Here is a 21,625-nt window from a genome sequence, read left to right on the forward strand (position 1 = left end):
TTGCCAAATACATTTTTCACAATTCTTGACATTTAATCTGAGTAACAATTCCGTGTATTAGGTCAGTTAAGATCACATTATTTTAAGAATGTGAAATGTCAGAATAATAGTAGAGAGAATAATTTATTTCAGCTTTTATTCAATTCATCACATTCCCAGTGGGTCACAAGTTTACATACACTCAATTAGTATTTGGAAGCAGTGCCTTTAAATTGTTTAACTTGGGTCAAACGTTTCGGGTAGACTTCCACAAGCTTCCCACAATAAGTTGGGTGAATTTTGGCCCATTCCTCCTGAGAGAGCTGGTGAAACTGAGTCAGGTTTGTAGGCCTCCTTGCTCGCACATGCTTTTTCAGTTCTGCCCACAAATTTTCTATGGGATTGAGGTCAGGGCTTTGTGATGGCCACTCCAATACCTTGACTTTGTTGTCCTTAAGCCATTTTGCCACAACTTTGGAAGTATGCTTGGGGTCATTGTCCATTTGGAAGAACCATTTGCGACCAAGCTTGAACTTCCTGACTGATGTCTTGAGATGTTGCTTCAATATATCCACATAATTTCCCTTTCTCATGTTGCCATCTATTTTGTGAAGTGCACCAAGTCCCTCCTGGAGCAAAGCACCCCCACAACATGATGCTGCCACCCCCGTGCTTAACAGTTGGGATGGTGTTCTTCGGCTTGCAAGCCTCCCCCTTTTCCCTCCAAACATAACAATGGTCATCATGGCCAAACAGTTCTATTTTTGTTTCATCAGACCAGAGGACAGTTGCAAACTGTAGTCTGGCTTTTTTTATGGTGGTTTTTGACCAGTGGCTTCTTCCTTGCTGAGAGGCCTTTCAGGTTATGTCTCTATAGGACTCATTTTACTGTGGATATTGATACTGTTTCCTCCAGCATCTTCACAAGGTCCTTTGCTGTTGTTCTGGGATTGATTTGCACTTTTCGCACCAAAGTACGTTCATCTCTAGGAGACGCGTCTCCTTCCTGAGCGGTATAACGGCTGTGTGGTTCCATGGTGTTTACACTTGCGTACTATTGTTTGTACAGATGAACGTGGTACCTTCAGTCTTTTGGAAATTGCTTGTGGAGATCTACAATTTATTTTCTGAGGTCTTTCTTTTGATTTTCCCATGATGTCAAGCGAAGTTTGAAGGTAGGTCTTGAAATACATCCACAGGTACACCTCCAATTGACTCAAATTATGTCAATTAAGCCTATCAAAATATTCTACAGCCATGACATCATTTTCTGGAATTTTCCAAGCTGTTTAAAGGCACAGTCAACTTAGTATATGTAAACTTCTGACCCATTCCAATTGTGATACAGTGAATTATAAGTGAAATAATCTGTTGTTGGAAAAATTGTTGGAAAAATGACTTGTGTCATGCACAAAGTAGATGTCCTAACCGACTTGCCAAAACTATAGTTTGGAACTCTCTCCAAAAATTTGTGGAGTGGTTGAAAAACGAGTTTTAATGACTCCAACGTAAGTGTATGTAAACTTCTGACTTCAACTGTAGCTGTGCAGCGATGCTCCCCATCCAACCTGACAGAGCTTGAGAGGATCTGCAGAGACAAACGGGAGAAACTCCCCAAATACAGGTGTGCCAAGAATGTAGCGTCATACCTAAGAAGACTCGATGCTCTAATCGCTGCCATAGGTGCTTCAACAAAGTACTAAGTAAAAGGACTGAACACTTATGTAAATGTGATATTTCAGTTGTTTTTGTTGAATAAATTAGCAAAAAAATCTAACAACCTGTATTTGCTTTGTCATTATGGGGTTGTGTATGTAGATTGATGAGGGGAAAAATCTACTTAATCAATTTTAAAATAAGGCTGTAATGTAACAAAATGTGGGACAAGTCAAGGGGTCTGAACACTTTCCCAAATGCAGTGTATTTAAACAAAGGTTGTTGAAAGTGATTCTATACAGTAATAAGAGATCTGTATGTAAAACATTTACATTTGACATTTTAGTCATTTTAGACGTACACCGAGTGCATTTATCTTAAGATAGCTTCATGAGACAACCACATATCACAATCAAATACACAGGAAACAAACATTCCATTGAGTGTAGAAAACATAGGGAGCATGAGATTGACTGACCAGGGGAATCCAGGTGAAAGCTATGATCCCTGTTACGTCACCTGTAAAATCCACTTCTATCAGTGTCGATGAAGGGGAGGAGACAGGTTAAATAATTATTTTAAAGCCTTGAGACAATTGAGAAATGGATTGTGTGTGTGTGCCATTCAGAGGGTGAAAATATTTAAATGCCTTTGAATGGGGTATGGTACAGTAGTAGGTGCTAGTTGCACCGGATTGAGTGTGTCAAGAACTGCAATGCTGCTGGGTTTTTCACGCTCAACAGTTTCTCAACATGAACGGTCCGCCACCCAAAGAACATCCAGCCAACTTGACACAACTGTGGGAAGCATTGGAGTCAACATCCCTTTTTAACGCTTTCAACACCTTGTAGAGTCCATACCCCAAATAATTGAGGCTGTTCTGAGGGGAAAAGGGGGTGCAACTCAATATTAGGAAGGTGATGCTGTTTTGAACACTCACCGTATAGAGTTTTGCAACAAAACAAAAAAATCATACACAAATCTATGAATAAAAACATTTGAGAACAGTAATATTTTACACACACATGAACGTACCCATAAGCAATCATTTCTGATGAAAAAACACAAATGTGAATAATTGGTGGACATGGCGTTTTGGAAATAAAAGCAGTGCATTTTTGAATAAAGACATTATCTGCACAAAGTTATATACTGGTAGACGGTAGTCAAACTACAGACTTCTATGTTGAGTCAAGGATTCATATAATCATTGCTGAAAGGCCCAATGCAGTCAAAAATGTGATATCCTGTGTTTTATATATATATATATATATATATATATATATATATATTCACACTACGAGACTGGAATAATACTGTGAAAATTATGATAATGCCCTTTTAGTGTAAGATATGCTTGAAAAGACTGCCTGAAGTTTTTGTCTGTTTTGGTGGGATAGAGTTCTGGCCCTCCATCGTGACATCACTAGGCGGTAAATTAGTTAATAAACCAATAAGAAAGACAGTTCCAAATCTCTGCCAATAACAGCTAGTTTTCAGTTTTCCCCTCCTCACTCAGACCACTCCCATACAGTCCTATCTAAATTCTTGCTTGAGAAATTGACCCTTTACTCCTTTACTAAGAAGCTTGTTTTGATTCTTTTTGACCATTTTAATTGAAAGCGATCACGGTAGGGCACTTAATTGTTACACAGAAATGATTTGATATTGAGATAAAAACGGCTGCATTGGGCCTTTAATGTATTGCGTTTGAATCCACTCGGTGGTTTGAGATCCACATTATTTTGCATCATCAAAACAGTGCCAGAGGCCATAAAGCAAGGGCCATTAATAGTGAAAAACCAAAGAGATATCTGGGAGGAATACAGCTCCTGTCAGTCTATTTTTGAGACTTCAGATGACACTTTCAGATGCAGTATCATGTCAAGTCCACAAGGCAGCAGCAGCTCTTTCAGTGTGGTGACAACGTCCTTGGCTAATAGTGAATGATTGCATCACATGAAAATCAGAAATCCTGATTCGAACAGATATACAGTAGAAATAGCACACAATTTGTTGAGTAAGTTACCTGAGACCTAATTTCTCAATAGGCAAATAGCTTATGAGTAAACAGACTGCAGTGCATACAGAACCTTTGGGGTAAACACCTCCCTCATTGCATTTCCAAATATTGTGGGTTATCACTAACTGTAGAAAATCATTCTCCATGACAATCAATTATGAACATATTGCATATTGCACCTTATTCAGATTGCTTTTGAAGCTATACAGAAATACAGTACTTGTGTATTTCGTTTAAAAAAAAATGTGTTATACATTTCCATACAATGTTTTAGTGCTTGAGTGTGATTCCAGAGTGATTCAGATTGAGTGGCCTTTCCTCAATTGGATATGCTCAACTCCTGTGTCCTCCCTCCTCCAGCCTCTCTGGCCTCCTTTTAAAAAAGGTTCAAGGTAATCGTGGAGAGGTGGCGAGGAGAGGGAATGTGGATGAAAATGGGCTTGTGTGAAATGAGACTCTCCTTCTCCAATCATGAGTCATCAAGCAAATGACTTTTAAAGGGTGGAATCCCCAAATAAATGTATAAAGTGATCAAAACAACTGTAGCCAGTCGTGCAAGACATTTTGTAGATAAAAGGATAAGTAGCATATCGTTTTTAAATGTTTGTATGATTTTCTCCTTTTTGCTGATTCAAAGCGGGTATGGCAGATTTCAAAACTCTTCCTCAAAGGACTCAGGTATGATACACTTGTGCTTCCTTGCCAAAAGGAGGCTACCATTTTTCCACTAACAAGTTGACACACTCCTCGACCAAGAGACCACTTATTGGTTTCCAGGTCACAGAAGAGAGAGGGCGGAGGTGCGAGGGTGGAGGACGGACTTTCCCCAAATGAGGAAATGCCCTTGTTCTTTGATCAGTCCAATTTAAGATAGCAGTTGGCTTCTCTTTGTTCGCCCCACACTTTCCTTCCTCCTCCCCCGCCTTCATCCGACTGGTCCCCTTCCACCCTGTCCCTGTCCATCCGTAACCGCAGTGTGTTGCGTATAACCAGTCGCTCCGTCATGAAAGATGCACAAAACCAGGGCAGGGCGTACTCCGCTGTGATCAACCCCATAAAGTTATACTGAAAATGGGAATAATCCCAGGGACAGGCGTCGAACTGGGTCAACAACAGCCCTGTACCGAACTCCCAGATATACGTCCATAGGGTATAGATGAGGCATCGCAGCAGCACGGGGCAGCGGAGAGCTCGGAGGGCCAGGTACATGTGCTCCACGATGAGGATGCAGGTCCCGTAGATTAGCAGAGCCCATACACTGGTCACACCAGGAAACTTCCAGTTGCGGTTGACCACGAACTCCCAGGCGGCGGTGAACATGACCTCGCAGAAGTAGCCGTGGATGGCGTACAGGTACCAGCGAGACAGGACCGTCAGAGGCACTGGTGGGGGTGCCGGGGTTGCCATTGCGGTGGACACGATTTGGAATTACGCCCTCGTGATAAGGCAGTCCTGCCTGAGAGACGGAGGCCCAAATGTCACCCTCAGACCACGAGGATTTCCTCTTGGTCTAATGGTTGGTTTGGCGTGCCATACTGTAGGTCTAGTTCAACGACACCCGTTACACCATGGTGACCGCCCCTCGCTCTTTATCTAGTGGAGGAGAAGCGTAGGTCTGTAAGGGAGAAAGGACAGAAAAGTGAGTTAGTCAGTTTGGTGTTATAGAACGAGATAGCAGAGGTACTCCAGCTGCCTAAGTCAAATGCCTACCGTATGCATGTGGGGCAAAGGGAAGTGTTTCATAAGGGCAATACTACACTCTTAGAGAGAAAAACAAGGTGCTAGGTCGAACCATACAGGCCTCTTTAAATTGTCCCTATAGGGGAACCCTTTGCATAGGGTTCTATCTAGAGCACTCTATATAGGGTTCTTCAAAGAACAACCTGTACATAGTTCTACCTAGAAACCTCTATGAAGGCTTCTGCCTAGAACACTCTATGAAGGGTTCTACCGAGAACCCTTTTATCTTTGGACGGTTCTTCCCAGAACCCTCTACGGAAGAGTTCCACCAGCCTTATTAGCCTTTAATATCATAATGACTTTTTTTAGGGCCTATTTATAACCTAAGCCTGCTGGCTTGTAAAGGGATGTGTAATTCCAATAGGAAGCCAGACAGAACTGGGATATCCAACAGGTGGAATTGTTAATCAACCGCAACCTGCACTCCGAATGGCTGCCAGAGTAGGGAAGATTGAATACTGAGACTAACCCAATCATTTAAACTGGGACATCCACCTCAGTAACGGGTGCAATAAATCCAACAGATTGGATTCGTTTAGAAAACTGTGTTACTTATCTTTGTGTAGCATACAAATGTATCAACCATCAATGTACATGCAAAAATACTGATATTATAGTAAAATAAACAATTCTGAAAATCTCCCTGCAATAGAGCATGCTGGGAAATATTAGATATGATTCTATGTAGAACCCTTCTTGCCTTCTAAAGAATCATCAAAGAACCCTTTCTCCCAAAAACGGTTCTCAGGATGTTAAAGGTTCTAGGTAGAACCCTTTACCTTCCAAAAAGGGATCTTCTGATCAAAACAGAACCCTATCCCTCTGCAAATAACTGTTTTGGAGCCCTTTTTTCTAAGAGTATGTGGAAACTACACAGACTGCTAATGATTAACCTTCAGATGACTTGAGGCCTCTTAGATATCCCTTCCAACATTGTTGGCTGCTGGTACAAGGTCTTACACTGACCACTTGACATTTGAATTAACGTCAGCTTGCATTTCTTTCCATGTCCGTTTGCAATATTAGAACCCGTGAGAATCAACGACTGATCATAAAGGAGTAGGTTGAAGTGGCCTCTAGAGCCTGATCTTGGGTCAGTTTCGCATTTCCCCCACCAGTGGTTAAGGTTAGGATTTGTCGTGGATCTGTAACTAGAGAAAACTTCACTCCTCAGCAATCAGAATGTTGTATCAGCCACACAATGCCATTACATCACAAGTGGTATCGGGGGTCAGACTAACACAATGCTATCCCATGTAGAGAGAGTTAGAACAGCCCCCCCATGATCTGTGTGCATAATGTGCCCTTGCTTTCTGCAGTGTAAATCCCCAGGTCAGACCAAAGACTATATAAATAACGGGTGCAAGGCCAGACACAGGCAGTAAGCACCACTGGTATCAAGTGTCAGGAGGCCCTAGCAGGGATGCCATCTCTCAACCACTCCGTCATTGTATATAACCTCGTCCCCAGGCCCCATTGGTTTTGACAGAAAGCCTAAAGTATATCAAGATTCTATAGTATTTACAGTATGTCTGAATCTGTTTGATTCCACTGCATAGGCCTACTGACTGGCACAGGCACATTGGAAAATGGAACCAGTTTACAAGAGGTCAAAAACGTTCAGCTCTAACAGTCACTAAAAAAGAAACACTGAGTGTACAAAACATCAAGAGGATCTGCTCTTTCCATGACATAGACTGACCAGGTGAATCCAGGTCAAAGCTATGATCCCTTATTGATTTAAGTGCCTTTGACTGGGGTATGGTAGTAGGTGCCAGGCGCACTGGCTTGTGTGCAGAGCTGCAACGCTGCTGGGTTTTTCACACTCAACAGTTTCCTGTGTGTATCAAGAATGGTCCGCCACCCAAATGACATCTTGACACAACTGTGGGAAACATTGGAGTTAACATAGGCCAGCATCCCTGTGGAACGCTTTTGACACCTTGTAGAGTCCATGCCAAAATGAATTGAGGCTGTTCTGATATTAGGAAGGTATTCCTAATGTTTGGCATACTCAGTGTATATATAGTTCTGTAAATATTAGTAAGTAAAAGGAGACAATTGTTTCATAATAGTCAAGATTGTAGTTCACAATCGTCAAAGGGGATGATTGTGGATTACAGGAAAAAGAGGACCGAGCACGCCCCCATTCTCATCGACTGGGCTGAAGTGGAGCAGGTTGAGAGCTTCAAGTTCCTTGGTGTCCACATCACCAACAAACTATCATGGTCCAAACACACTAAGACAGTCGTGAAGCGGGCACGACAAAGCCTATTCCCCCTCAGGAGACTGAAAAGATTTAGCATTGGTCCTCAGATCCTCAAAAGGTTCTACAGCTGCACCATCGAGAGCATCCTGAATGGTTGCATCACTGCCTGGTACGGCAACTGCTCGGCCTCTGACTGCAAGACACTACAGAAGGTAGTGCGTACGCCCCAGTACATCACTGGGGCCAAGCTTCCTGCTATCCAGGACCTCTATACCAGGCGGTGTCAGAGGAAGGCCCTAAAAATTGTCAAAGACTCCAGCCACCCTAGTCATAGACTGTTCTCTCTGCTACCGCACGGCAAGTGGTACCGGAGCGCCAAGTCTAGGTCCAAGAGGCTTCTTTAACAGCCTCTATCCCCAAGCCATAAGACTCCTGAACAGCTAATCAAAGGGCTAACCAGACCCCTAGTTTACACCGCTGCTACTCTGTTAATTATCTATGCATGGTCACATAGTCACTTTAATATCTCTACCTACATGTACATATTACCTCAATTACCTTGACTAACCATTGACTCTGTACCGGTGTTATCTTACTGCTGCTGTTTAATTATTTGTTACTTTTGTTACTTTTGTCTATTTTTTTTTTTCTTAACTTCTGAAAGCATTGTTGGTTAAGGGCTTGATAGTAAGCATTTCACTGTAAGGTTGTATTCGGCACATGTGACAAAATAAAATTAGATTTTGATTTGAAGATTATACATCCAACCGTAATACAATAGTACAATTAAATCCTATCAGAGAGAGGTTGTGAGTGTGACCATGTACAGTAAGAACTGGCTTGAAGAGCAGATGGGGGCTCAGCGAAGTGGGCAGAGAGCCAGGCTAATGAGGATTTTCCTAAGAAGGAACAAATGGGCCAGGAGACTGGACTGACCTGTCGCAACCCTGTTTCCCTCACCTTCACATTCTTTCTGCCTCCCTCCCTCTCTCACCCTGTCTTGCCCCACTGGATCCTAACTCCTGCTCCCTTGAATTCCCCTGAGCTCCTTCTAGTTCCCCTCTCTCCCCCTCTCTCACCCCATAGCCCCCGTTCCCTCCCTCCCCATCTGTCTCCTGCTGCCTCTAAAACATTCATAGCGTCCCTACCACCACAGTGTCACCTGACCCACACCCAAACACCCTTTAGCATGCCTCTGTAGCCCAGCTTGACCCAGAGCTAAATCGTGACATACAGTGGCTTGCGAAAGTATTCACCCCCTTGGCATTTTTCCTATTTCGTCACCTTACAACTTGGAATTAAATTGATTTTTTGGGAGGTTTGTAATCATTTGATTTACACAACATGCCTACCACTTTGAAGATGCAAAATTTTTTTTTATTGTGAAACAATCAAGAAATTGAGCATGCATAACTATTCTGACCAGAGTACCTTCTTCCATATGTTTGGGGAGTCTCCCACATGCACTTTGGCGAACACCAAACGTGTTTGCTTATTTTTTTCTTTAAGCAATGGCTTTTTTTCTGGCCACTCTTCCATAAAGCCCAGCTCTGTGGTGCCTACGGCTTAAAGTGGTCCTATGGACAGATACTCCAAACTCCGCTGTGGAGCTTTGCAGCTCCTTCAGGGTTGGTCTCTTTGTTGCCTCTCCGATTAATACCCTCCTTGCCTGGGCCGTGAGTTTTGGTAGGCAGCCCTCGCTTGGCAGGTTTGTTGTGGTTCCATATTATTATTTTCTTTCCATTTTTTAATAATGGATTTAATGGTGCTCCGTGGAGATGTTCAAAGTTTGGAATATTTTTTATAACCTAACCCTGATCTGTACTTCTCCACAACTTTGTCCCTGACCTGTTTGGAGAGCTCCTTGGTCTTCATGGTGCTGCGTGCTCAGTGGTGTTGCAGACTCTGGGGCCTTTTAGAACAGGTGTAAATATACTGAGATCATGTGACAGATCATGTGCCACTTAGATTGCACACAGGAGGACTTTATTTAACTAATTCTGTGACTTCTGAAGGTAATTGGTTGCACCGGGTCTTACTTAGGGGCTTCATTGCAAAGGGGGTGAATACATATGCACGCACCATTTTATTTTTTGAAACAAGTTATTTTTTTCATTTCACCAATTTGGACTATTTTGTGTATGTCCATTATATGAAATCCAAATAAAAATCTATTGAAATTCCAGGTTGTAATGCAACAAAATAGGAAAAATGCCAAGGGGGATGAATACTTTTGCAAGGCACTGTGGTGAGCTGGAACTGTTGGGTGTTGTTGTTGTTGATGATGATGATGATGTTTTTGTTGTAGGTCCTCTCCAGTGGTAGAAAAAGTACCAAATTGTCATACTTGAGTAAAAGTAATGATACCTTAATAGAAAATGTCTCAAGTAAAAGTGGAAGTCCCCCAGTAAATTTGATGAAAATCCTATTCGACTAAAGGTCAAAACAATATTTGGTTTTAAATATTCGTAAGAATAAAAAGTAAAATGGAATTGCTAAAACACACTTACGTATCAAAAGTAAAAGTATAAATAATTTTAAAATTCCTTATACTAAGCAAACCAGGCAGCACCATTTTCTTGTTTTTCTAATTTACAGATAGCAAGGGGCACGCTCCAACACTCAGACATCATTTACAAACTCAGCATGTGTTTCGCTAGATCAGAGGCAGTAGGGATCACCAGGGGTGTTCTCTTGATAAGTGTGTGAATTAGACCATTTTCCTGTCCTGCTAAGCATTCAAAATGTAACGTGTACTTTTAGGTATCAGGGAAAATGTATGGAGTAAAAACTACTTTCAAGTATTTTTTTTACTTAATTAAGTACTTTACACCACTGGTCCTCTCCCACCTCCCCACCTCCCAGTTGTCATGTCAGTTTTGGTATTGCTCCTTCCCTGGCATTAATGGACAGTTTAATGGCTTCTCACTGCTTTTTATTGATCATGATGATCTGTTCTTGTTATTCTATTTGTGTGCTGCCTGGCATGAGGTGTTGGGTTATAGGTCCAGATCAATAGGAAAGATAGCTCATAAGCAATTACTTCTGGACTGCCTACTGGGTCTTGGCACTGCCCCCACTCTGAGTCCCACTGCCACCTGGGACCCCTACCTGCTTCTGTACATTGGGCTCAGAGGGTGTAAGAACAGGCCAAAAATAGCACTAATATCTGCTCTAATACATACTACTACGCACCAACAGAGATGTGATGCAGAAGGAATGAACTGGTGATCAGGTCAGTCTGACTGTGAGAGTCATCCACTGGGAGAAAATTGCTGGGTGGATTATATAAAAAGAACCGGGTGATGCTGATGGAACAGAGAGAGAAAGATTCAGCGAGGGATTAAAATGCTCCTATAACGCTCCAGTAGGCAGGTTTAAAGGTTTAAACTGCTACGTATGGTCTGCGTTCCCATAATGACTCAAATGTGCTACCTGTCCAAAATGATTGCACAACTGTGATCTACTATTGCTAGGGATCCTCAGGAACAACCGCACAAACTTGACAAGTTCCTTTCATGTTTTCTTTGAAAGGTAAACCAAAGATGTAATGTAATGATGCAAAATGTAAGGAAACTAACACTAAGGTGGAAATAACTGATTAAGTAGGCCTACCATGGTGGCTAATATTTAAAGCTGCAATATGTCACTTTTTGGGCAGCCCACCCAAATGCACATAGAAATGTGTGTTATAGATCTGTCACTCATTGAAAGCAAGTCTAAGAAGCTTTATATCAGGGCAGCAAGTATCCAAGCGGTTAGAGCGTTTTTACTAGTAACCAAAAGGTTGCAAGATCAAATCCCTGAGCTGACAAGGTAAAAATCTGTCGTTCTGCCCCTGAACAAGGCAGTTAACACACCGTTCCTAAGGTGTCATTGAAAATAAGAATGTGTTCTTAACTGACTTGCCTAGTTAAATAAAAAATAAAAATAAATATCTCTTCTATGTGTGCTATTTCTATGCCCGCCCCTTCTTTAAGTTTGATTATTCTCCTGACAATGACTAACACCTGCCTCTGATTGAGAACCATATCAGGTCAAACATAGAAATAGACAAACTAGACATACAACATAGAATGCCCACTCAGCTCACGTTCTGACCAACCCTAAAACAAAGAAAACACAAAAGAACTATGGTCAGAACGTGACAAACTGAAATTAAGTAAACTATTCAGGGGCAGCTCAGGACCGAGGGGCAGCTCAAGACCGAGAGGCAGCTCAGGACCGAGAGATAGCTCAGGCTGGTTGACGGCTCTGGCCGATCCTGGCTGAATGGCCTGGCGGATCCTGGCTGACTGGCGGCTCTGGACAGGCGGGAGGCTCTGGACAGGCGGGAGGCTCTGGCGGCTCTGGACAGGCGGGAGACTCTGGCGGCTCTGGACAGGCGGGAGACTCTGGCGGCTCTGGACAGGCGGGAGACTCTGGCGGCTCTGGACAGGCGGGAGACTCTGGCGGCTCTGGACAGGCGGGAGACTCTGGCGGCTCTGGACAGGCGGGAGACTCTGGCGGCTCTGGACAGGCGGGAGACTCTGGCGGCTCTGGACAGGCGGGAGACTCTGGCGGCGGCTCTGGACAGGCGGGAGACTTTTGGGGTTGACTCTCGGGCTTCCATCCGCGCCGCCGTGCTGCCTCGTCATACCAGCGCCTCTCCGCCTTCGCTGCCTCCAGCTCTTCTTTGGGGCGGCGATATTCTCCTGGCTGTGCCCAGGGTCCTTTCCCGTCTAGGATCTCCTCCCAAGTCCATGTCTCTAAATAGTGCTGCCTCTCCTGCTGCTGCTGCTGCCTCTCCTGCTGCTGCCTGTTACCACGCCGCTTGGTCCTTGGTTGGTGGGTGGTTCTGTAATGGTTTTCTTCCGTTGAAGGTGAGGAGGACCAAAATGTGTATGTGCAAAGTTTTCGACAGATCCAATGAACCATTCCATATCTGTTCAAAATGTTGTATCAAGACTGCCCAAATGTGCCTATTTGGTTTATTAATAACTTTCTAGTTCATAACTGTGCACTCTCTTCAAACAATAGCATGGTATTCCTTCACTGTAATAGCTACTGTAAATCGGACAGTGCAGATAGGCAGAAAGCTTGAATTCTTGTTAATCTATATCGGATATGTCTGTCCTGGAACTTTTTTTTTGTTACTTACAACCTCATGCTGATCACATTAGCCTACGTTAGCTTAACCGTCCCGTGGGAGGGACACCGATCCCCTGGAGGTATATCAAAAAGCATTATGAAGATTCCATAGGTAGATGCAAAAATGTGGATGGGTTTTTCTCTTACATGGTAGGCCTACTGTGTTGTCTGTATCCAAGTTAAATCTGTAATTCAATGATTTACAGAAAAGTACAATCTGTGGTCTTTCTTTAATTCTCTCAATTTTAATGAAAGACCCTGGAGATGTGGAGTTAATCCCGGACATCTTTGTCATGTCCCTGGGATTAGGAATCTGTATGCTCAAATTGAGAGGAGAAGACTTTGTTAAGATTTTGTTAACTCTTTAGTAGATTCACATATGCATATCTGGAGTGAATAATGATTTCCCTTTATCAAAATACACAGGGAACAGGGTGTGTAAATAAGGCTTGCAGGTTGGCTGCGACTCCTTGTGCAGGCCCAAGAGAGGAGTTACCGTTACTGCAGAATCACTGTGACGGCTGCCCCATAGAGATACTAATTTGGGGGATGCCCCTCTCTCTCACTTTTGAAACTGTGACAACCTCAAATAACCTCACTGCGGCAACCCCACTGATAGTGGGAGAAATGTTGATGCCATATAGGACTGTGACAGTCATGGAATATTGGAGGACAGTAATTGGCCAGTAATAATCCTTTTTATTAGATTTTTTGACACATTATCTCCTCTCCTCTCCTCCACTCCCGACTGCATGTGCCGCCATATACAGTGCATTCGGAAAGTATTCAGACCCCTTGACTTTTTCCACATTTTATTACGTTACAGACATATTCTAAAATGGATTGCAATTGTTTTCCGCCCTCACCAATCTACACACAATTCCCCATAATGACAAAGCAAAAACTGTTCTTTATACATTTTCGCAAATGTATAAAACATTTAAAACTTAAATATTATATTTACATAAGTATTCAGACCTTTTACTCAGTACTTTATTGAAGCACCTTTGGTAGCGATTACAGCCTCGAGTCTTCTTGGGTACGACGCTACAAGCTTAGTACACCTGTATTTGGGAAGTTTCCCCCATTCTTCTCTGCAGATCCTGTCAATCCCTGTCAGGCTGGATGGGGAGAGTCGCTGTTCAGGTATTGTCAGGTCTCTCCAGAGATGTTCGATCGGGTTCAAGTCCGGGCTCTGGCTGGGCCACTCAAGGTCATTCAGAGACTCGTCCGGAAGCCACTCCTGCATTGTCTTTAAAGGGTGCTTAGGGTCGTTGTCTTGTTGGAAGGCGAACCTTCGCCCCAGTCTGAGATCAAGAGCACTCTGGAGATTTTCATCAAGGATCTCTCTGTACTTTGTCTGTTCATCTTTCCCTCAATCCTGACTCTTCTCCCAGTCCCTGCCGCTGAAAAACATCTCCACAGCATGATTCTGCCACCACCATGCTTCACCGTAGGGATGGTGCCAGGTTTTCTCCAGACATGATGCTTGGCATTCAGGCCAAAGAGTTCAATCTTGGTTTCATCAGACCAGAGAATCTTTATTCTCATTGTCTGAAGAGTCCTTTAGGCAAACTCCAAGTGGGCTGTCATGTGCCTTTTACTGAGGAGTGTCTCCCGTCTGGCCACCTGATTGGTAGAGTGCTGCAGAGATGGTTGTCCTTCTGGAAGGTTCTCCCATCTCCACAGAGGAACTCTGGTGCTCTGTCAGAGTGACCATCGGGTTCTTGGTCACCTCCTTGACCAAGGCCCTTCTCCGATTGCTCAGTTTGGCCAGCTCTAGGAAGAGTTTTGGTGGTTCCAAGCTTCTTCCATTTAAGAATGATGAAGACTACAGTGTTTTTTGGGACCTTCAATGCTGCAGACATTTTTTGGTACCCTTCCCCAGATCTGTGCCTCAACACAATCCTGTCCTGGAGCTCAACGGACAAGTCCTTCGACCTCATGGCTTGGTTTTTGCTCTGACATGCACAGTCAACTGTGGGACCTTATGTAGAGGTGTGTGTTTTAGAAAAAGGCTGTAACGTAACAAAATGGGGAAAAAGTCAAGGGGTTTGAATACTTTCAGTATGCACTGTAAATAAAACGAATAGAACAGGCACTCCCATTCAAATCAATGATAGCATAATGAGTGGACACTCGTCTGGCGGCTATTGCGAGTGTACCCATTGGAGCAAAGCAGAAAGTAAAAGCAGGAAGTGTACCCATCAATATGTGCTGTGATTTGTTGATTCAACTCAACTGACATTACAAATACATTCCATTGCATGAGTCACATCAGATAACACATCATTTGAATTAACATTCTACATTTCATTAAGGAGCAACAAAGTTTCATCACGTTGTTAGGGGTCCAAGTTACCGCAGAAACGGACTCAACCGAATGCTTAATTTTTCTAGTTCATGACTTCTCATCCATAACCTTCGGTTATACGGTTATATGGTAATTGTGCCAGCCCTAGGCAATGCCTTGCCTACTCCCCCCAAATCAAATATTGATTGCTCATGTGATGGCTTGGGCTGCATTTATATTAGGCTATCCTACAGTAGCCTATGCCAATAGTACACATTTTTCACATGTATCAGTGAGCATAAAAATGGCTAATATTATAGGAAACACATACAAATAATGGGAAATGCGAAAACTGTTATAACCGCGGGAAATATGTGCTATTCATATTGTCCTCCCCATGGACAGCGCGTCAAGTGGGGCAGCATAGTAAAAAAAAAAACAATGAATTTAATCAACTGTATTCCTATGTCAGGATGACCAAAATACAGCCTGTCTAACCCCTGTCCTGTGCTGTTTCAAGTAGGCAGTAAAGTGGAACAAAAATTATATCAACCCGCACATCTTACCGGGAGATTGTCGCCCACGGTTGTAGATTCCACGGGAATGCACCTCAGGACCAACGGTCAATGTGAAGAATCACCATCCGCAAACAGGACATCGTCTGACCGTCAGTTACAGGCTCATTCACCATTCCGGAGGGGACTACTGTCCAATGAAAATTGACACATTTTCCTTCACTGCAGTATCAGCCAGGACAGCAGCACATGCTCAGAGACAGAACGGTCCCTACTCCTGCTGTTCTTGCATCTTTCATTAACTCTTTCTTCACCTCAGTGAGTAGTGGGTTTTATTGAGCTCTGGCAGAATTCAGAGCTGGGTCATGTTCAGTAGGGAGAAACGTTTTAAAAAGCAGAGGTACAGTGCTACTTGAACTTGTCCAGTATGAACAGGTTTTAGTTTCAATCTTCCATAGCTAAACGCTTTGCTACAGTGGGCCTGTTTGAAGAGGACCCAGGCCTTTATACCCCAGGAAAACAGTTTCTCTTGACAGTGGGGACATACAAAACACAGTGTCAGAGTGCATAACTTAAGCACCGTTATATGTAATACCTTTGGGAATTGAACTCACTATCTTGGTATTTCTATTGCGACGCGCTTACCAACTGAGCCACACTGAACTCCAGTCACCATAAGCATTGACCAGAGAAACCGCTCAGGAATGGGAGTTTCCATTAGAAATGAAATGGACCCATACCCTGAACATGATATAGAGCCTTGTCTCTAAAACGGTCCGTCATTGACAGAACCTCTGTGACCTCTAAGCACTTTTAGAGGGAGTGGGCAGGGCCAAACCACTGCAGTTGTAAAACAGTAAAAAAAAAAATTTAAAAAAGATCTCAGCGCCCAATCAGAGGTTGCATATGGCAGATTGGGTTTGTATCAGGATTGAGATCCACATATGGAGGTGGTACGGTATAAATTGGAAGGCAAAAGATCAGATTCAATATAGTCCCTATATACACCCCTATAGTAGGACTGGGAATTGCCAGGGACCTCACAATAAGATATCAAAATACTTAGGTGGAATACAATGTATTGTAATCACAGGTGGTTGGTGGCACATTAATTGGGGAGGACGGGCTCATAGTAATGGCTGGAACAGCTTATTGATATGGTATCAAACGTGTTTGATGCCATTCCATTCACTCCATTGCCGCAATTAGGAGTCATCCTCCCCTCACCAGCTTCCGGTGACTGCCATTCTATATGCATCACGATGTACTGCGATTTGATAGTTTGGTTTTATTCTGATTCGATGTTTTAAATACATTGCTCATGGTGTCTGCTGCAGAGGTACAAGACACCACGAGAAAAAAAAAGTTGATTCATCATGGCAATAAAAGTGGTGAAAAGATGTTGGCTCACCACTTAAAAATAATATTGAGGCCAACCTATAGAATGAGAAATACTGGAGTTTTGGCACAGGTACAGCTGACTAGCACTAGCCAACTACCCCAAAACATATCTTATAGAATCTTTACTTGGGAGTAACTCTACTATAACGATTTCTATTGTGCATGACTTTTGCCCAGAACCCTGAGCCCTATGGTCAAAAGGACTGCACTATGTAAAATTTAGGGTGGCAAAATTTTGGGACAAACCAAGGTGTTCCACAACCAGAACAGTAATCCCACACAAGAAAAAATAAATAAAAAATCAATCATCTTTTTAATTACATCATTGAAGCATAGATGCATTACTTGTGAAAAAGGTAGAAAAAACAGCATGTTTCAGTTTTTCTCAATAAGTTAAACCTCTCGGGCCAAATAGGGTCGGGCCTGCTCACAAAAAAACAGAATCAGAAAACTCTAGAAGCTTTCAAAAGAATAAACAATAACAACCAAGGAATTATTCTTATGTCATTGAAATTAATTCTCATTGTTGTGTATTTAATAAACATGTAAAAAAAAAAAAAAATTGCAAATGGCTTTATATTACAATACAGTCGTTCTTTCACCCTTTTCCACAGGGGTTTTCCACGCAACAACGCCAAGAAGTTGTCATGAAACTTTTAAGTTATCGGTTTTTTAATTAACAATTAAACTGATAAGCTGTCGGGTTATAGTTGGTAAAAAAAAACAAAAAAATAATTATAATTACAATGACGACAGTAATAACAAGGTTAAGTAATAAACACAGTCCTGTAGAGTCAGGAAGTCTTCTGATAGGCCAAAGCCTTAGAGCCACTCCTTCTATTCCCAAAAACAATTGGTCCATTGGTCTTTGACAGTTTTGCAGGCTCGTGCCGATTGGGTGAGATGATGGACAATCAATGATGGTGCTGCGGCTGTCAGCTCTCCTCCACTCAAATCCCCCCAACTCCATCTCTGGATGTGGAAAAATACATTCCCCGTTTCATTTACCTGGGGTAAGAAAAGAAAACAAGAGGGTTTAGACTTCATCTCTTATACTCCACTATATGATTCTACTTCAGAACACAAAGTACTATTTAACAATGTAAAGGCATTACTTTTGGAATATCTAGTATCTTATGAGCCCATAAAAATCGACAGGACATCTTAAAAGATGAAAGTCAGTGAAATAACAAATACACCAAATCAATCAGCCAACAAATGAATCCTTGAACGAGAGGTGTCCTACCTTGTGTAAAGGTTGTAGTGAGGTTCCTGCTGTGGTCAGTCAGTCCAGCTCATGTACCTGCTGCATAGGGGCAGAGGTGGTCCGGCCTGGCTCAGCGGTCCTCTTGGCCATGATATCCCACTGAGGGGCTTTGGGCTTCATACCTGGCAGAGGAGAGATGGATATTAATACAGTCACAGACACTAGGGAAGGGCATGTGAAATTATTGCACCATTTAAATAATATCAGGATTTTTGGAATGCACAGAGAGACCGAGTAGCCAAACGTGCGCTAGTTAGACAAACGTGTTGCTGCAACAGGTTCTCTCATCGGGTAGTGGTGGTCTCGACTGCATCAAATCGATGTGAAGAAGATAGCTAGCTAACGTAACGAGGCTAATTGAGGCTATTTTGCTGCGCTCCCTGTCCTAGTCTACAACAACTCCATATTAAATCATCATATACCAGTTGGTTGATCGTTGTAATTGTAGCCTACTCCCTCATTTCGCCAACCAAATCCCATCATTTTAAATTCCATTTTGCATTGATTAGAAATCTCCCACTTCACTTACTTCACAGAGCCTCTGACTGTACTGCCGCTTTGATTGACAGACAATAACACGCCACAAGTGTGAAGTGCGTAGGCTACCGGTACAGCTTTTTGTTAATAGGGCACGCTCATAAAAACTGTCATAAAACTGCTTTATTAAAATGTCTAATGTAATGGTCTATCCTTGCAGACTATGTAGCAATGTCATATACATCATTTCACTTTAGACAAAGCCTTTTGTGGATACTCTTGCAAGTAATGGAATACTAACGTCTGCTCGGATACTGAAATATTCTAATACCCGTGCCCATGGCTAGCAGACAGAATCAAGATTCTAGTCTATTGTAAAGCCTTTGCGCTGCCTTCAGCACTGAGCGACTGATGCTGATGGAGCAGCAGAGTTAAAAGGTTACCTCTACTGCCCCGTTGATCTTCTGTAGTACTGCATGTTCATGCCTGACCTCTCCTGCCCCCTGTTGGTCTTCTGTAGTAATGCATGTTCATGTCTGACCTCTCCTGCCCTCTGTTGGTCTTCTGTAGTAATGTATGTTCATCTGCCCTGCAGCAGGAGATCCACTCCACCCAGTGACACATCTCCTGTCCCAAACCCTGACCCCCACTCCAGACAGAAGGGTGTCTTATTAGATATCAGACAATTGTGTGAACAGGGCTATAATCAAACTGATCTATACAGCATATCAATGAGATTGATGGAAACTTGCTGTAGCATATTCATGTTAATAATGTAGTTGTGCAGTCCGTAACGTGTGCGTAACCAGAGGACAGATCAATTAATTTTCCTAAATGAAAATGAGTCATGAAGTGGCGTTCAGACAGACAGCACATACAGTTGAAGTCGGAAGTTTACATGCACCATAGCCAACTTCATTTAAACTCAGTTTTTCACAATTCCTGACATTTAATCCAAGTTCAAATTCCCTTCCTTAGGTCAGTTAGGATCACCACTTTATTTTAAGAACTTGAAATGTCAGAATAATAGTAGAGAATGATTTATTTCAGCTTTTATTTCTTTCACCACATTCACAGTGGGTCAGAAGTTTACATGCACTCAATTAGCATTTGGTAACATTGCCTTTAAATTTTTCAGTTCTGCCCACAAATGTTCTATAGGATTGAGGTAAGGGCTTTGTGATGGCCACTCCAATACCTTGACTTTGTTGTCCTTAAGCCATTTTGCCACAACTTTGGAAGTATGCTTGGGGTCATTGTCCATTGGTTGGGATGGTGTTCGTCGGCTTGCAAGCATCCCCCTTTTCCTCCAAACATAACGATGGTCAAACAGTTCTATTTCATCAGACCAGAGGACATTTCTCCAAAAAGTACAATCTTTGTCCACATGTGCAGTTGCAAATCGTAGTCTGGCTTTTTTATGGCGGTTTTGGAGCAGTGGCTTCTTCCTTGCTGAGCGGCCTTTCAGGTTATGTTGATATAGGACTTGTTTTACTGTGGATATTTGATACTTTTGTACCCGTTTCCTCCAGCATCTTCACAAGGTACTTTGCTGTTGTTCTGGGATTGATTTGCACTTTTCACACCAAAGTACGTTCATCTCTAGGAGACAGAATACGTCTCCTTCCTGAGCGGTATGACGGCTGTGTGGTCCCATGGTGTTTATACTGGCGTACTATTGTTTGTACAGATGAACGTGGTACCTTCAGGCGTTTGGAAATTGCGCCCAAGGATGAACCAGACTTGTATAGGTCTACAATTTCTTTGAGGTCTTGGCTGATTTCTTTTGATTTTCCCATGATGTCAAGCAAAGAGGCACTGAGTTTGAAGGCCTTGAAATACATCCACAGGTACACCTCCAATTGACTCAAATGATGTCAATTAGCCTATCAGAAGCTTTTAAAGCCACAACATTTTCTGGAATTTTCCAAGCTGTTTAAAAAGCACAGTCAACTTAGTATATGTAAACTTCTGACCCACTGGAATTGTGATACAGTGAATTATAAGTGAAATAATCTGTCTATAAACAATTGTTGTAAAAATTACTTGTGTCATACACAAAGTAGATGTCCTAACCGACTTGCCAATACTATAGTTTGTTAACAAGAAATGTGTGGAGTGGTTGAAAAATGAGTTTTAATGACTCCAACATACGTGTATGTAAACTTCCCACTTCAACTGCATTCTAGGAGTCTTGTCTCCTGTCCAAACCCAGAGAAGATGTCTGTAGACACCAGCAGCACTGCAGGGTTACCCAAACTCAGTCCTGCTCCTCCCTGGGTGCACGTTTTGGTTTAATGCCCTAGCACTACACACGATTCAAATAACCAACTCAGCATCAAGCTTTGCTTATTTGAATCAGAAGTGTGGTGCTAGGGCCAAAACCAAAACGTGCACCCAGGGATGGGCAGGACTGAGTTTGGGAGACCTTGTATTAGAAGACACGGAAGACACTATAGCTCCCTCCCTCCCTCCCGCCGTTACGCTCCACATCTTCCCCCTCCACGTTTCTCCTTCTATCTCTATGTAACACACACATTGACAGGTGCCCCCTCCTTCCTGATCATGGACATAGTCCCTAGTGAGTGTGGACTAGCCCTGCTGTGGTCCAGGAGAGAAGGCTTATTAGGGAGCAAGGTCCCAGCGAACCACACCACCCCTCTGGTCTCAGATAGGTCCTGGCTACCGCACCGTTACCATGACAACACCCGTCGTAGCCTAGAGCGATATACACCACAGAGAAAGAAACCAGCCTTCACTACAGCCTACTGAGATGGATGTACAGAGACAAAGAGAGAGACACGGAGAGAGCAGAACAAACAAAAAGAAGAGAACGGTGCAAGAGAAGAAGAGGGGGTAAAGGAGAGAGCGACGGAGACAGATGGTGCAAAAATAATAAACTGTCAAGGGAGAGAGAGAAAGTGAAAGGCGGAAA

At 42.9% G+C, this 21,625-nt stretch overlaps 2 protein-coding genes across 3 annotated transcripts in view; both read right to left on the reverse strand.

The window, feature by feature from the left end:
• Positions 1-2,454: 2,454 nt before the first annotated feature.
• Positions 2,455-16,922, reverse strand: tmem229b (transmembrane protein 229B). Its single transcript, XM_021573860.2, has 2 exons — positions 15,597-16,922; positions 2,455-5,273 (listed from the first exon to the last, which is right to left on the reverse strand). Exon 2 carries the CDS (start codon positions 5,063-5,065, stop codon positions 4,514-4,516), a length of 552 nt encoding a protein of 183 aa, XP_021429535.2. The 5' UTR covers positions 5,066-5,273; positions 15,597-16,922; the 3' UTR covers positions 2,455-4,513.
• A 318-nt stretch (positions 16,923-17,240) lies between these two features.
• mta1 (metastasis associated 1) overlaps positions 17,241-21,625 on the reverse strand; it is a 44,571-nt gene continuing 40,186 nt past the window's right edge. For both annotated transcript variants that reach the window (XM_021573861.2, XM_036954596.1), the window contains 2 exons: positions 18,193-18,335; positions 17,241-17,954 (listed from right to left, as the gene is read on the reverse strand). In XM_021573861.2, coding sequence (XP_021429536.1) covers positions 18,232-18,335 — 104 coding nt within the window. In that variant the 3' untranslated portion in view covers positions 17,241-17,954; positions 18,193-18,231. The remainder of the gene's footprint in view (positions 17,955-18,192; positions 18,336-21,625) is intronic.

The sequence above is a fragment of the Oncorhynchus mykiss genome, chromosome 19 (genome assembly GCF_013265735.2).
Source record: "Oncorhynchus mykiss isolate Arlee chromosome 19, USDA_OmykA_1.1, whole genome shotgun sequence".
NCBI classification, from domain to species: domain Eukaryota; kingdom Metazoa; phylum Chordata; class Actinopteri; order Salmoniformes; family Salmonidae; genus Oncorhynchus; species Oncorhynchus mykiss.

Excerpts from the sequence above, each read along its gene's own strand:
- tmem229b (XM_021573860.2), bottom strand. The coding sequence starts at position 5,065 with ATGGCAACCCCGGCACCCCCACCAGTGCCTCTGACGGTCCTGTCTCGC.